The 17,864-nt window shown below is 35.0% G+C and overlaps 1 protein-coding gene across 1 annotated transcript in view; it reads right to left on the reverse strand.

Annotated features, from left to right (window-relative positions):
* Positions 1–1,138: 1,138 nt before the first annotated feature.
* Positions 1,139–17,864, reverse strand: part of LOC149555233 (Ypt/Rab-GAP domain of gyp1p superfamily protein) — a 174,487-nt gene continuing 157,761 nt past the window's right edge. The window contains exons 17-18 of the mRNA XM_089829319.1: positions 2,260–2,380; positions 1,139–2,117 (exon numbers count right to left, since the gene is read on the reverse strand). Of these exons, the coding sequence (XP_089685445.1) occupies positions 1,863–2,117; positions 2,260–2,380 (376 nt within the window). The 3' untranslated portion in view covers positions 1,139–1,862. The remainder of the gene's footprint in view (positions 2,118–2,259; positions 2,381–17,864) is intronic.

Genomic DNA, 17,864 nt, shown 5'->3' on the forward strand with positions numbered 1-17,864 from the left:
AGGTATTGTCTATGTGTGACGGGTTTCTGTAGACTTTAAATATTTTGCCCAAAGTATTTATTGTTATAAATCAGATAGAGTTTCTCCCTGAATTTATTGTGCACTTAATTTGTAGTTCGATTATGAGAATTAAATAATTAACAAGTCATTTTAGCTATCTATCATAGCAAATCTACAATGAACTCCAGCTAAATACATTTATTCATTTGACTCTCCTAGAAACATTTAAAACAATATTTTACGATGTGAAAAACCATGTGAGAGTGACATGTTTGGATCCTTTCATTGTTTCTCTTATTATACTCCTCAGACCATCTTACACAACTAAATTAGTCTTTTAATAAAATGATATTTGCTGAAGGAAGCTCAAAATTTTGTGCATAAGGGCACATTTGCAAAACATTTATTAAAAAACATCTTTGTATCTCCCAAGCTTTTAAAAAGCTCATGCTGGATATGAATATCTAAGTGAATCAAATTCACCCCTACACCATATTAACTACCAAAAACCTGCACAACTTATTTTAAATCCATAGCCAACTACTCAAAATATTTGGCAACATCTATTCATTAGCAAAGTTTGATTAAAGCCATCAGTTCTAAAATGCAATTGTGCCAAGCAACCTTAACCAATTTTATAAGTTTTGGAAGGAGAAGTTTGCAAACAAAACTGTTATTCCCTGTGGATACAATCGTCAACTATTAGAAAAATAACAGCCAATAAAGTCTGTAAAAAAGGAAAACATCTGTTTGATCTTTGTGAATAAAAGCACTGATGCATGTATATCTCATCAATTTGTGCAGAATTAAATGTTTGTTAAACACAGAAAATAGTGCATTTCTCATCAACAAAAGAGCCAATGAGAAGGATGCTTTTTGTTTAATATAGAATTTCTTTCTTGGAGATATTTCCAAATCGTAACAATAAAATGTATTCATATAGAACATCATACAATGGCAATGGAATTTATATTTCAATAAACCCATTTACACCACGAATTCCAACCAAAATTCTAACAAAAACTGAAGTAATTATATATCTAGGACAAATAAATTATGATTAAAATGAATAACTAAAGATACAAAACTTACCATATTGATGCCAAGCATGTGAAAAGGAGCTTATTGACTCAAAATATGGACATAATTAAGTCCGCAGCGTTCAATTCCGTTTTCTTTCAAAATCGTGGTTTACATTACAGATTAACATAATACATTCGAGGAAACAGTTTTGAGATGAGGAAATAAATGTTTAAAGACCGAAATCAAGGCCAATGCCTGAGTAGAGAAACAATTCCCATTATTTATGTTTCAATACACCTTTCTCCCACAGCAATAGAATCCATTCTTAAGACCTATTACAATTATTATATAGACACATGATTTACACCATTTTGTTATTATAAAATCCCTCTCTCTAAAGTATGCCAGATCAGGGTAACCTATAAAGTAGTCAAATAATGGAGCTTGCATTAACAAGATTCCAGTATCAAGAAAAGTTACAAATGACCTCTATGAACCACAACATAGAAATGAATCTCCCCATCTAACATAGATGGTATTCAATGAAAGAGTTTTGAGTTCGAAACTAAATGGCCCATAGCTAGTGTGGATGACTCTGTTGGCTCTAAACCCCAAAAGCACATTCTCAATTACTGAAGAGAAAACTCTTCTGATATTAAGCTCCTCAGTCAGTATTACTATATTAGGAGTGAACTGCAAGCCTAAGAAGGAATTTAGCATAATGCACAAGCTTTGTCTAGTAACAGTTTTCCACTATACAAAATATGTAAAGGGCGGTGCATTGTAGAGGTGAAATTACTCTGAAATAATGTTAATTAGACAATGCTCATACAGAGGTCTCACAATAAACTCGTTTCATCCTTACTTCCTGAATCATGTGATTCTGAGAATCCATTCAATCCTTCTTGAGCCAACTGAGAATTTCCATGCTTACTTGTAGGTGAATCAAGCTTGAACTCTGTGTTGCTTGTCATGGAAGATGGAGATGCCTGATGATCAAGGTTACTGTTCCTGGGAGACAGAGCTGCCTGATGGTCAAGGTTATTGGTCCTAGGAGATTGCACTGCCTGAGAATCAACGTTGTTCAATTTTACCTGTAAAATAGATGATAATTTTATTTCGTTTACCTGGAGATTAGTGGGGATTCTACAGGCACTAATTTTACTGTATTATATAAAATTAAAAAGTTAAGAAACCCTAACAAAAATAACAGATAATTGGTGAAGAATTAAGTACCTTGTTTCTATCACGCCATGCAAGCCCAAATGGACGAGAAAGCAATCCTGGTTTTTTCACAGACTGTTCCTGTGGAATCTCTTGATTATTTACTGCAGGTGAAGTAACTGCCGCAGCAACTCTGCAAAAGTAAACAGGTCAGAATTATTGGCAATTGAAAAAATAAGAAAAATATGTTTACCATAATAAACACACTTGATTAAAATCTTATAGCACTCTGAGATGCCTTTTCTTTTAAATCCGAATTTGTGCTCCTTTACAATAGCATATGACAATATGAAGAAATGGATTACACATACAATCCTAATGTTCCTAAACAAACTAAGGCAAAAGTGATTAAGCAAGGTGACTATTTTGAAGTGGATAATAGTGCATTTGAAGGAAATATAGCCTTCTTTTAATATTAAATAATACTTTTTCTAGGTGTGAGAACTGGTGTTGGGTTCTTCTTTATCAACTTGGTCAAACTCTCTCCACTGGAATCAATTGGTCCTATTTGTCATAGCATCTGTGTTCTGTTATATTTTTTTGTCTATTTTTTACTTTTTGTATTTTGTGTCAATTTTTTATGAGCTTTTCTTTATTCTTAATATTAGAATGGTTTCTAATTTGGATTGATATCAAATCCTCTTTAATCACTAGTCCTGCATTTATTACAGGGGAGTGGGGTGAGGATTTGTTTTGGTGGCAGGCAAATGCATCAAGGAGTTAAATGGAGATGTTGTGGGTGGGTAAACCATTCAGGGATGTTCTAGCTGAATTATTGGTGCAAGATGGCCTATTCAAACATGACAAAATAATGGCAAAAAGGTGAGCATGCAGTTACTAAGTCGCATATTCCTTATTCCTAATGAGGAAATCAAAAGTGTAATATGAGAAAGCTTACAATAGGATTGCATAGCCGTTTATCCTGCTTATGCTTAACTCTATTGATTTTGGTGTATTCTTATGCAGAATGACTAGTAAATTGGTGGATTTATTTCTTCTTCGCAGGTCTATTAGGCAATGTTGTCCCGTTGCCTGACATCTTTTTCTTGCTGCTGCTGAAGCTTTGCACTACCTTTCAAGGGGTTTTGTCTTTAGACCCTCTTGTTAAAGGAATGTCTCTACCCTCCAGTGATTCTATTCTTGAGCTAGAGTTTGCTAATGATACCTCTATCTTTTCTGATTTGGATGAAGATAATTTCAAAATGGTGGATAGAAGAGTGGAGTTGTAATTTGTTTCTGCACAATGTAACAATTGTAACCAAGAGAAAAACGAAGTCGTGATTTTAATGCAAGGTTGTGATTTTAATGTAAGGATACATGGGAGCCAAGAAATCTTCGCAATCGAAGTAACCTTAAAAGGAAAAAAAAATTGCTGCAAGTGCAATGAGAATTGGGAACTAGGACATCTATGTGGTAAAAGAAGCCAAGAAGGAAACTTGAGCAAGAAAATTAAGTACAGTGACAAGGATGAGGAATGTGAAACCTTGAACTGCATCTCAAAGCCGTTCAGGGATTATCCTTTCAGAATCCAAGGTGTTATTAAGGAGCAAAAAGTGACAGCCCTTGTAGATAGTGGAGCAATCCACAATTTTAATATTTATTGATGAGAACTTGGTTGCAACACTAATCACAGAAGCAAAAGACTTCAAAGGTTAAGGTAACCTTGGCTGACAGATCTAGATGAGTTCAAGATCATATTGTGATGTAGACATTGCTATGTTTATGAGTCACAATTTGGATAAAGGGAGAATTTTAGTATTCTCTGGGTTTATCCTGTTTTTTGATAGATCTTAAACTCAGCATCTTGTTGTGATATAGAAATACCAGTTTCTATGAGTCACAACTTGGATAAATGAAGAAATTAAATTAGTCTTCAGATTTATCCTATATATAATCACTAGCAACAATGATTTGTCATATTACAGGTTTAGTAATATGACTTTGTATCATGTGTCCTATGATACTTAATACTAAGAAGATACAGACAGATATAGAGTATTAATTCTTGCTTATTCATCTGTATTGATATTGCTAGATATGATATCTCTCTGTATGATTATCAAGTTAAGAGGGAGTGTTAAGAATATAACCTGATAACCTACAGGTCTGGAAGTGCAGTTCTCACTTATTCTTCTAAACCTATATACTACGTATGGCCTTATATATTATTCCTAGTATGAAACAGCGACTTCCTAGAAGTGTTATGTGACATTAAAACTAATATAATCACTATGTGTGTGTTAGTATTTAATTATAACTAAAACTTGTAAGTCGCCGATTTAAAGAAGAGGCATATGTATCAACCTAGGTAAGAGACATGTCCATTGGAGTGTTATGACCTTTAGTCAGGTATATAGGAAGGTTAGTATTGCAGATTGAAGAACACACAATTACAATTAAGTCTGCTTCTTCAAGATATATATAGATCAGAAGTAAAGGCCACAACTTCTTCTATATTCAGATTAACAAGAAGATCATTCTCAGCAATCAAGAACAGACATAAAATCTTCATAAAGGCCAATACCTTAGGACAGAGTTTGTTGCAGACTTTACTGAACATTTCCAATCAGAATTTTCAGAAACTTTACACTCATTCTATCGAGTTAGAATAAGAGGAAAAACTGGTTGTCACCACATCCACATATTCAACCATGCTCTTGTTCTTTTTGCCTCTTCTGGTATACTTACAGAAAAGAAAAATGGCACAATATGAATGTGCACTGATTATAGGGTGCTAAATGAGAAGATAATTAAAAAACCCATACCCCGTCCCTTGAGTTGATGAATTAATTGATGAACTCCATGGGGAGGTACACTTTTAAAAAATTGAAGTACGGTTGGAGTATACCCAAATCAGACTACAGGAGGAAGATATACCCAAAATGACCTTTGGGTGCTATTAGGATCATTTAAAATTTCTTGTCTTGCCTTTTGGGTTCACAAAAGTGTAATTTCCCCTTCCTAGGAGCCTGTTCAATTTTAAACAGTATGCAATCAAATCAACTCAACTTAAAAAGACAATGAATACTTCATAATACACTTGGTAAGCAGTTTCCTCAAGGCTTCAAGACCCCGTCCCTATCCTATCTTGGGATCTACCCACCTTGTCTGGTTTTACTATGCCTCTCCCTACACAACAACTATTTCTCTAAGGGGCTATTGGGAGAGACTAAGAATAGGCTATAAATTGTTTAACTCCAAATGGATTATAATTAGTTAGGTATGAAAAGATATGCATGTATATGCCTGTCTACATATATATTTATATATTAATTTATCTAAAATGATCCTTGATTGTCTTTATTGTTTATGGCGATTCATCATTTTATAATTATATATATCTATATATAAAACTGTATATATATATAGTATATATTCTGCTCACCACTCATTTATGCATATTACTGTCCGCATTCAAACATTATCAAAACCTCAAATATGTACTGTAATATTCTCCACTACCTTAAAGTTGACTCAGTTCTCCCGCCGACTCAACCTGTACTTCATCCTTCAGCGCTAACTGCAACCAGCTCTTACCTTGGTTGCTTCACCTCCTAATTCCATGTTACTCTTCAATCTCTTTGCAAATGAGGAGTCTCAACATTGCTGCTACTTGTAAGACCACCTGCCTGATCAAGACTCCCGTGTGATTAGGATGATAATTGATTCTTAATAATCCTGTGCTGGGGATTGCTATTCCAGTCTCATTGTAATTTTACAATCCTCTGAATGCCCGCCACATAAGCACTAATTCTTGCCACGCTGCTTCCTCTGTTTTTTCGTACTGTCTTCCCTCCATCTTCCCTATATACACAGGGTCTGCTTTGTTTTCCCAGGAGATGTGACTGTTAGCATTTGTAATATTTGTAAAGTGATAATTATTAAGTCCGTTATTTGCAATATGTGCAAGGTGTCTTGTCGGCGGTAGTTATTTTGACTACCATATATCATTTGAAAGGTTGACCATTCTATTTGGTTGTTTGCTTATATTTATATTTATTTATGTTTACTAATAGCATGCTATATATATTGTCAATATATTATATATGTTCATTAATATGTTTGTATCTATTATATATATTATATATTATATATTTTGTTTGAATTATTATAACGTAACATTTATCATATTTATAATATTGATTAATAAAGAATTGTATACTTACAATATTTCCTCTTTTAGCGAATCATATATGTGTTAGTATATTGAATATATCTTTTACAGCTGATAAAAATAAAGCTCCCGACACCTTCCAGTCATGCATGAACCATAGCTTCAGGGGACAACTAAGGAAATTCCTATTAGTCTTCTTTGACAATATCCTAATTTATAGTGAAACTTACTTGCACCTAAGACTCTTTAACAAAGTACTGGGGATTCTTAAGCAACATTCACTATTTGCCAAACTATCCAAATGTGAATTCGGACTGGAAGAAACTTTGTACCTAGGGCACAAATCAGTGATCAAGGGGTTGGTGTAGATGAAGAAAAGACTGATCCCATAGAAAATTGGCCAAATCCACAAACTTTGATCACTGTCAATGATTTTTTTGGACTTTGCAGCTATTATCAAAGATTTGTCAAATGATTCTCAAACCCGGCTGCCCCAGTAACTAACTTAACCAAGAAAGAGGCATTTTCTTGGAAATAGAAGCACAAGCAGCCCTTGAAAGACTCAAAGAAGTCATGAGTTCCTGCCCCTTTTAGCCTTGTCAGATTTCTCGTCACCTTTTGAATAATATTGCATGCTTTAGGGGAAGGCATTGGGGTGGTGTTAAAGCAAAACAAACACCCCAATGACATATTATAAGGCAGGGTAAGATAAGAGATACCAGGTCATTAATGACCTCATCCTTTACACAGAGGATGCATCACTCCATGGTCAAAGATTAAAAGGAAAATCCTAAAAACCTACCATGACAACCCCTTGTGAGGACATCAAGGATACTACAAAACTTACAAACAAATCAAAGAAAAATTTTAATGGAAAGATCTCAAAGAAGATGTGACAAAGCATATTATGGAGTGCATGCTGTGCCAAAGGAATTAAAAAGAACGTACATTCCCAGTAGGTCTTCTCCAACCGCTGTCAATACCCAATTAGAAGTGGGAGAGCATTTTCATTATCTTCATAATAGGACTACCTAATTAATCTAATCAGATTTCCACAATCCATTCGAAAATAAATGTAATATTTTGGATTTGATTTGATGCTAAAAAAAGTAACATAATCAAATCCAGAAGCTTACATTTACAAGACTACTTAATGTTCAAGGAAAAGACTTTATTTATGTGGTAGTCAACCGTCTGACCAAAATGTACACACTTTATGGCCATATCAACAGATTTTAGAGCTTCAAGAGTGGTTGAATGTTTCTTCAAAGTAGTCTTTAGATTGCATGATCTACCTTTAAGTATTTTAAGTGACCGGGGCAGCCATTTCCATAGGCTATTTTCGCCAAAATCATTCAAGTTAGCTGAAAATAAACCAAACCTTAGCATCAGTTACCACTCACAAACAAATGGGAAAATAGAGATTGTCAATAAATAATTGTTGTGATACTTAAGGAACTATGTCATCAAGCAACAAAATGCATGGATCAAATGGCTATTTTTAAGAGAACATTGCTAAAATACCACTCACCGTATGTCTAGAGGAATGAGTTCCTACCAAGTATTATATGAGTGAAGGCAACTTCTTGTTGAAATTTGATCCTCACACAAAGAAAAACATGGACATCATGTATACACTCAAAGACAACCTCCATCAAGCACAAAATTAACAGAAAATGTATGTGGTAGGAAGAGAACCAAACAAACATTCTCCGAGACTCAGTTTTTTTTTTAAGATTACAACTGCATAAAAAATCATCAATGAAAGTGAGTGGAGTTGAGAAACTTAAGCCTAGGTTTTATGGGTCAAATAAAGTTTTAAGGAAAATAGGAGAAGTTTCCTACAAATTGACCTACCATAAATAGCAGAATTCATAATGTATTCCACAGGTCTCACCTCAAAAAGTTGTAGCATGCAATATATTACTCCGCATCCAGAGTTCCACCGTTTGACAGTGAGCATAAATTTATTTTGGAGCCAAAGACTATTCTTTATGTGTGAAAGAAGCAATTAATGATTAAAACTAAAACTATTGAGGAATACTTAATTAAATGGAAGAGTCTACCTATGGAAGATTCTACTTGGGAGGGTGCACGACAAACCTAAATTGCTTGGGGACAAGCAATCTGGGGGAGGGAAGAACTGTCATGTCCCCGACATGAAGGGTCCTTAAATAAACATTGTCTATCAGGCAATTGTCTTATTTATAAGACCTCTCGATTTTCTGAAAATGCTGATCCGGAATTTAATTTATCAAAAAAATTTTTTTGCATCCAATATCATATACACAACAATTTGTCCTCCAAAGAAGAATGCTTCAGAAAGAAGATGGCAAACTGATAAGATGATTGGTTTATTTTTAAAAGTATATATTAATAATAATCACCAATGCGTTTAATAGTGATCTTCCAAGAGAGGTCCAATTTAGTGTTAGAAAAAGGATGCCGTAAAGGAAAAGATGCAATTTGGTAAATGAAGGGATGCATTGGTTTTGAAGAGATACAGCTTCTGAGAGCACATGCCTCTTCTACTGCAAGGGAGAGGTATAAGTATCGAAGGCTATCATTCAAGAGCGGCATCAAACCAAGCAGATTTAACCCATACTGATCTTTCTCAACTATCTGATTATTATCTATAAATTGGTATGGAGTATCAGTTCTCATAATAAGCAGCACAGTGGATTCTTATTTATGATTTACTGCTTATAAAGAATGGGTCTAAATGTTATTATTATGTGACCTCCATTTGAAGAATATGTGCAATATTGTGTAACTCATTTATGTTTGGTAGTTCATTATGATAGGGAACTCTAGACATAGGAAAAGAATAAGGGTGGTAATGGAACATGGGAAAGGCTATGGATCCCTCACTACGTACACCCCCTCATAGGGATGGTAAGGGACACATGCAGGCCAAGAGGGATGGTATCTGCTCTTGGGCCTAGGGTAGAAGGTTGATATTATGGATTGCTCAGTATGCAGTATGCACACACCCCCATATGGATGGCAAGGGCCAAGAGGGATGGTATCCACTCTTGGGACTAGGGTATAGGGTTGATCACTTATGGATACCTCACTAGGTACTGTTAGGAATATTGCATCATTAGAATAATTTAATATTTTTTATGATAGAATAAATGAGTTATAATAAATACTCACGTACCTATTTTAGGTTTGAAAGAAATTAGCTGGAAACATATTTAAAGATTTGTTCCCTATAAAATAGGATCTGAGAAATCTTATTAGTATTATTATGTATTGAATGTGAAAATAGTGAAATAGAAGAATACTATTTTGGTGTGTAAAATCTGCTCCTAATGTCTCCCCCAAAATTTCTAATATGGTATTAGAGCAATACGAGTTCATTGCAATCCTTCTAGTTGTAGAAGTAGAGTAGCAGAGCTCAGGAATACATATATTAGTCGAAAATATCATAGGTGAAATTCACTCTGCATCAATCTCAGATTGATAATGTTCCACATTTTGAAAAATTGAATGCGAAATTCAATTTTTACTAAGCTGTAGTTGTGATGGTCATATGCACTGCATTTAACTGTTCTAGTTACTCCATTTCATGTTGGTCAAAGCCATCAGTGGAAAGCGATTTGTGTGTGCCATTCAACTGATTCTATTGGTATTCATAAGCATTAGCCAACAGAGAGACTAGCTGTGGCGAAAGATAGCACTCGAACTGAGAGGTTGTTGCAATCTTGAGGCCATTTTTGAGATGGTGTTTGAAAAAGTGCAAGGAGATGCAGAGGAGACTTGCATTTTCTTAATGACTAATTCATCCAAGAATGAAGGAATGGCAAAACAGAAGGGCAATGAGCAGGTGAAACAGTGAACCATAGACCACATACTGGAAGCTTGAGGCTCAACACCTTCAGGTGGCTGATTATATATTTTTTGGAAGCAAATATATGAAATGCTAAAAATTTCCCAGAGTAAAAGGGCGGTATTGAATGAGGGCATCATCAAGCACTATAAACATGGCTTAGAACCGAGATTTGCTTCCAATAGACTGATTTGCACAGAATCCATAATTGTCACAGGTAAATTTTCCCTCTCACACTCCATCATTAACAAATCTCATATTCTTTGTTGAATTTGCCTATATAAGTTCAGAATTGATTTCTGCGCCATATATTGCTGGAACCAATTTTCAGGTGGGTGATAAAGAAGGGCAACTTATTGACCAAAGTTTTGAAGAGGATCCAATTTCAGCAAATCTGCTGATCAGCAACAATCAATTTACTGCATGGTCAAAATAAGAAGAGCGTGGATTGATGAAATATGAACCCAAGATTTTGAGATTAAGAACCTAAAATTTGGATAAGGTTTAGGAATTAATTATCTTTATTAGTCTTTTACTATTAGGTTAGTATTTTAAGATATTTTGTCTTGGAAATTTTATTTTATTTTTTTGAAAAATCAGTTGTCTATGTATTTGGAGAGCATGATCATTGATAGCCAACACTGCTTTAAAAAGTTCATATCAAGGGGAGGGGGAGGATATATTTTTCCCTCACAACTAATGAAATGAGCCTCAAAAGACAAATTCGCTAAGTAGCTTATAATTTTATTAGGGCTGCAGGAAAATCAACAACCTCTCATCAGTCACTAGTGACAGGGCTGTGAAATTGCATTAGCGACATAACTATTTATGCCAAAATGATTAAAGCCAATATTGGTTTCTAGGTGGTAGTGGCAATTGTCTTACAACATTTTGTGGACAAAGTGGCAATGACCTTAATAGTAGCTGCATAAGAGACAACGAGGACTTGGGGTTTAAGCTTTTTATGTTGTGGTCAGATGTGTATGTCCCCAATCACATGTTTGGGTTGTTTATGATTGCATGTGTTTGTCCTCAATTACAATTGTTGTAAGCAGGTGTGTATCCCTATTGATGACCTTAATTTTGGATAGATGTGTTTGTCCCTATACATTGGGTAGATATGTTAGTCCCAATCCTTGATTCCATTGGGTAAATGTGTTTGTCCCTATCCTAGCCACTGCCAAGGTATGAGTATGAACATACACATCTACTTATGTGATGATTTCTCCCTATAAAGGTCATCTTTCTTGCTAATGTCATGCTGACATCATCACATTTTAAGGAGCCTAGGCCTCATTGAACTGCATCACACTTTTGGAGCTCAACTTCAAGAGCCCCATTCTCTCGTGTGTTTTAAATCAAACAAAGTGTAATTTTTCATTTTGCCTGTTTTTCTAATGCTGACTCAGTGGTACCCTCTAATTCCAATGATTTTTCTTCCTGCCAAAGATACTTTCAATTTGCTCCTAGACTCCCCATCCAGTTCCCTTTTATGGAAATTTCGAAACCATTTTTTTAACTTATCAGTAACATTTTTTAGTGTAATTTATTTTGAAAATGCCTAGTTTTTAGAGCAAGTTTAGATCTAGCATTAGAAATGAATTACCCTATAGAAATAAAAAAACTCTGCAAAACTAAACTGAGAACTCCAAACTTGATTAATTTGTGAGGAAAACATTTAATAATATTAGCACATAATATATGCCAAAAATACAAAAAATACAAGATATGAAATTCCAAATATCAACATGATGTGCAAATTGGAAGAATACAAACTAAAAATAAAAAACCTCCTAAAAACGAGAACTAAAATAGTTAACGTAAATAACCTCCTAAAAACGAGACCTTAAGTTTGACTTTTGACTTTTAGCTTTTACTTAATGAAATAAAATATGATAAACTAAAAGAAATATAAAAAGATTCCTATGATACGATCTACCACTTATAAGATGCCCTATGAATCATCCTCAATGGAATTGGTTTTGATAACAGTTAAAATGCAACCAAAGGGTGTATACCATCAAGTCAGATTTCATGTTGAGGACACATGAAGGACAGATATAAAAAGATCAAATTGGATGTTTTAAGTAGTTTGTAATGCCTTTGATTCTCTACAATTCTCCTCCCACTTTCATGTGATTGATGAATGGGATATGTCAAGATTGTTTGGACAAATTTATTATCATCTACTTAGATGATACCTCTATCTTTGCTCACACTTGGCAAGTGTAACTTCAACATTTGTAACATTTTCACCACACTTCAGAAGGAAAATGTATGCTAACACTTCTAAGTGTTCTTTTGATCAAACATCTATCTCCGCACTTGGATTCTGCATTGATACACAAGGAATTCAGTGAATCCCATGAAAGTGGAAATTCTTCCAAATGACCAACCCCAACTCCCACAGAATTGAGAAGTATTCTTGGTCTGGTGAGCTTCTATAGCATGTTCATCTTCATTTCTCAAAAATTGTCTCCACCAAGACCAATGTATCATTTCGATGAATAACCTCATGTCCCCATGCGATTGCTTAAGTACATCTTCTGCTTAAGTTTATGTTGGAGTGTTCCCATGCAAAATCTTCAATCGTGGAAAAAGGATAAATTGATATCTTTCCCTATTTTAGTAGAGCAGCTATTGCTCAGGGATTTGAAATAGTGGGGGCTGAAATTTATGAGAGTAATATTGGTATATTTCTTATTTAATATCACTTAATATGCTTTAGTTTGATTAGTTAGTTTCTATTTCTGCATTCAGTTCACAGATGTCACATTTCGAAAAATCATCATTCTAATTTCTTTAATGGAGATTTCCATCTCCATTGTAAATTGAACAACAAATTACCATTTCATTGTATCAGAGCCATTGAATTGTTTTAGTGAAATTTTTATTTAAAAAAATTATGTGGGTGCCTGGAAAGTAATTTCCCTAGAATTTTTTTTTTCGATAGTTTATATTAAAAAAGGTTTCAGAAGAACTTGGAGAATTTTTGCAATTACAAATCGCATGTCTGCTGCCATTTTCTTAAGTTGATCTTTCTGCAGTTCTCCATGGAGTTCTTTTGCTGTAAAAAACAGCATCATTTTTTTGCAGTTAATGGGGACTTTTCAGCAATTTTCATCCCTGAACCACATTTCTTTCTCAATGAGGTTGTCAGAAATCTCTGCACGTCACATCCATATGACATTTTCTGAGTTTTTTTGGCCCAGGCAACCACAGATCTGGTCTTTTCTGGCCCGAGTGCCATTGTTTTTCCTCCACTCACATGCAGTTTACCATTCTTTGAAACTCACATTTTTTTACCATCAGTCATTGTTTTAGTTCGCATTTTTCAAAAACATGGGTGCTAACGCTCTTCCACAACTCAAAATCCTAGGACCGTTTTTCTCAGCTTCCTTCCCTAGTGACTCAGGTTTTCTTAAAAATATTTCTACAATTTTCTTTTTGAAAAAATCATCTCTAATTATAACGGTTGGGAATTTGGGCTTTTCTGTAGATTTATTTTCATGATTTTCTGCCAAAAAAGTCTCTGCTCATTTTAAGTTGCTAGGGCTTTAATGTTTTTAACATTTTTTTCAGAAACAAAATATGGGTATTTATGAAGATGTAAGATTTTGAAAATAAAATTGTGGGTTCTTTGTTTTAAAAAAATCAGTAATTTTTTGGCGCTGCTTGTATTGAGATCTGTGCTTCTGCAGCTTGTTCTGATTCTTAACAGCGAACTTGGATTTTTCTCAAAGTTCAGTGTCACTTTGTTATCTCATTTGTCATGCATTGGAAAACCAGGGGGTATGTGGCATTGCCAACAAACATCATGTTGGAAAGCAATCAACACTTCATTGTTGCAAGGACTACAAGAAGTGGAAACAACAGCTTGGGAGCAGCCAAACATTTACTGTGGAACAAGCATTTACTACCAAAGCCAATGACAAAGGAAAAGGCAAGTGTATTCAGCAAAACGGACAAAGAAAAACTAAGGAGAGGTGCAAAAAGATAATCAAATGTTTTTATTGTGGTTAACTTGGTTATATGAAAATCAATGCAGGAAATGGTTAGCTGATGAAAAATCCAAGCAAGGAGGGTCTCAGCAGAAGACCCATGTTGCAGGGCATACTGAGAAGGAAGAGTCTGCCTTTAACGTGTTTATGGCCAAAAGACCAATAGATCATGTCAAACATTTGCCCAGTACATTGATTCTGGAGCTTCTTGGCACTTTACACGTAGAAGAGATGGGTTCATGGAGTAAATGACATGATCCAATTAAGTGGTCTTTGGCAGAGGTGAAGAGTACACAGTTGTTGCCAAGGACAACATTTAGATTATATCTGGTGGGAGAAATCCCATATTTCTCAACACATACTATATTATGAACATGGAGCTCAATCTGTTCGCAGTGAGTTAAAAGATGTACAATTAGCCAAAGTTGGATGTTGTCTTTAGACACACAAGTGTGTTTTGACAAAGAATCAAAGACTAGATTTGTTGTTGGCCTCAAAGATCATGTATTATTTTGCCCTATTAACACTAGCTATGAAGAGTTCATCCATTAGTTCTCTTTGGCATCAGCCGTATGGTCACCTCACTACACCCTATCTCCCTTAGTTGCCTCAGGAAAATCTGGTGAATGGCTTGCTTGAGATCAAGTAACACATGGCATATGCGGAGCTTGCTAGGCAAGGAAGCAACATTGCACTCCCTTCTCAAATGACGACTCTTGGAGAACATCCGAAGTCTTGCAATTGGTTCATGCAGATGTTTGTGAACCAATGAATACTTCCATCACAGGTGCCAAGTATTTTCTTTTGTTTGTAGATCAGATTTTGCAATGCAAGTATTTTGATTTTCTTTAAATGAAAAATCACTTGTGTTTAATTAATTCCAAAGTTTTAAAGCATTAATTGAAAAAGAGTCAGGATTTCGTATCGTTACTCTTGCGTCAGGTATTGGGGAGAGTTCTATTCCAATGAATTCTCTGACATTGGTGTTTAAATCCATATAAGTGTCAGCTCACCACACCCTACACACCCCTCAACAAAATGATGTTGTTGAGAGGAGGAACCGTACTATTATGGGAATAGCCCAGCCTATGTTAGAGCATAGACATGCTACTATTATGGTATACCGGATGCACCTTCTAAATCAGTCTCCCACACAGGTCATCAAGAAGACCCCATAGGAAGCATTGTCTGGGAGGAAGCTAAATATTAGTTGCCTGAAGGTTTTTGGTTCAACAACATATACTTGGATTCTAGATGCAAAGAGGACCAAGCTAGATTCCAAAAATCAGAAGTCGATGCCTACAGGCTGTAAGACAATCCTAAAGCCTATTGTTTGATTGACGTGAACAATAATCTTCTCATGTTCAGTAGAGATGTAATTTATTTTAAAGAAGACGTGCCCTTTATGCTCTCTTCTCCTATCCAGAATCCAGCCAATGAAGAAATAAATTTGAGAGTTAGGCTTCCATTTACTTCACCTACAGAGAGGCATTTTGATGATTTTGAACCTGAATTAGTGGAATCTCCTAGTCATGAAATTGTACCACCAAATTCCTTCCGATTTCTTGACTTGGTGGTCAACCTTCTTGGGGACTTGTGACATGGTTTAACTACCTCCCATGGTTCGGGTCAAATCCGACATTTGTATCAGGCATTGACAGTTTGAGATTTACTACAAATTGTGATTCCATTTGTATCAGTTAATTTGAGAGTTAGGCTTCCATTTACTTCATCTGAAGAGAGGCATTTTGAAGATTTTGAACTTGAATTAGTGGAATCTCCTAGTCATGACATTGAACCACCAGATTTCTTGACTTGATGGTCAACACTCCCTTGGGGACTTATGACATGGCTTAACTATCTCCCATGGTTCGAGTTAAATCCGACATTCATATCGGGCATTGACAGTTCACGCTTTACTACCAATTGTGGTTCCTTCGGAAGATTTTGGGAGTTTCCCTTAATTTCTAAACTGCCTTTCATCATCCTTAGTCAAGTGGTCAAACTATAGTGACATGTATGCTTGTACAGAGTCTATGTATTCACCATCATACTTTCCCTACCTACTCGATCTTGAGCCTGACCCACATTGAGCATGCTTACAACCCAAAAAATTACTCTTCTAGAAATTACTCACGCTTTCCTCCCTACAAGTTGCCTTTATCTTTTCCTTCTTGAAGAACTGTGCACATTCAAAAAATGCAAGCTAAGGTCTACTTCATCATCTAGCATTTGTAGAGTCTTTTAATCAAAAGTAGTTCAAATTCTTCAAAAGACTCGAGATGCAAAAACAACTTATAGACTATAGTGGTGTCCATCATTTCAAGTTGAAGGTTAAGATTGATTATACACAGATAAATGTTTGCTTCAAAATAAATCACAAATGTTTGTTTCAAAATAAAGCACACAACAAGATCAAGCCACATTGTTTTACACCTCTTGCTCTCTCATCCTGATGATGGATCACGTAGTGTGATTCAAAACGTTGATGAAAACAAATCTTTACACAATCTAATACAGGAACTTAGTATTATAAAGATCAAGCCAATTTGTTATGGAACTTACATGTTCTTCAATAGGTTTCTGAAAATGTTTTTTGACTTGATCTACTCAAACACTACCATGATTCCCATCAACTATCAAGCTAATGTTGTTCCTGAATTTTGATTCTGTAAGAATCAGAATAAGTTTTTGACATGAAACCTCACTAAACCCACTAGGGGTCCATCACTCTCTACATTGTTGCCAACCAAGGTCAACTTCTGCATCAAGCACAATGGAAATCTCACCATCAACCTATAGGATGGACTTTGCTTGATTGTTGTTGTGAGTTGCACAACGAAAGAAGAGATAGAGAAGTGTGATTTTTTGTAAATACTTTCAATTCAATCTTAAGCATATTGGAGTGACCGGATACTCCTAGGTAAAGATATTCAAATACTCTTTCACCCAGGTAGAGGTATGGGCAATCTTGTTCATGATATCAACTTGCATCAAGATCTTGATCTCCATCAAAATATTATAGCCTTGCAAGGAAGTTGCTTGCTTGCTCAAATGTTTTGGGAACAAGAGGATCTTTGGTAATAAGTGTACTTTCTCAGTAATGTCATCGTAAGTCTCGCTGGCTTCTTCATCCTAGCTTTGTGCATCCTTTTTGGCATGTGAGCTCATTTTTTTTTTAACATCAATCTTTTTTATTCATATTGATTGTCAAATTTCTCTGATGACCAAAGATTGTAGCTTTTATGATCTAAGTAAGTTGTAGAGTAATTATTGATGGAAACTTACGAGGTATGGCATACTACATAATATTTTGGGTGATGGATTAAGATCAGTCATTCTACCACTATTTGAAGTTTCCTGTCAAGTGTGAAGGAAGACACAAAAGTTAAACTCTAAACGCAACACAATAGGCGGAAATTAAATCCTAAATTTTTGTCCTATTCTTAAACTTAGTAAATGTATTTGTTCTATTTTTTTTATTTAGGTGATTAATTTGGTAGGGACATTTTGTTCACAAACGGAAGATGAAATTAAAATTACGCCAAATAGCTTTTATTACAGTGGTCAATCCTCATGCTTCTATCATGGCATCCATTTAAACATATCCTATAATTGGTGATCTATGATCTCCCTTGAAAGTTTTTTTTCGGCATAAAGAAAACGA

Source organism: Cupressus sempervirens, chromosome 5 (assembly GCF_028749045.1).
Source record: "Cupressus sempervirens isolate cs-2001-9-10 chromosome 5, ASM2874904v1, whole genome shotgun sequence".
NCBI lineage: Eukaryota > Viridiplantae > Streptophyta > Pinopsida > Cupressales > Cupressaceae > Cupressus > Cupressus sempervirens.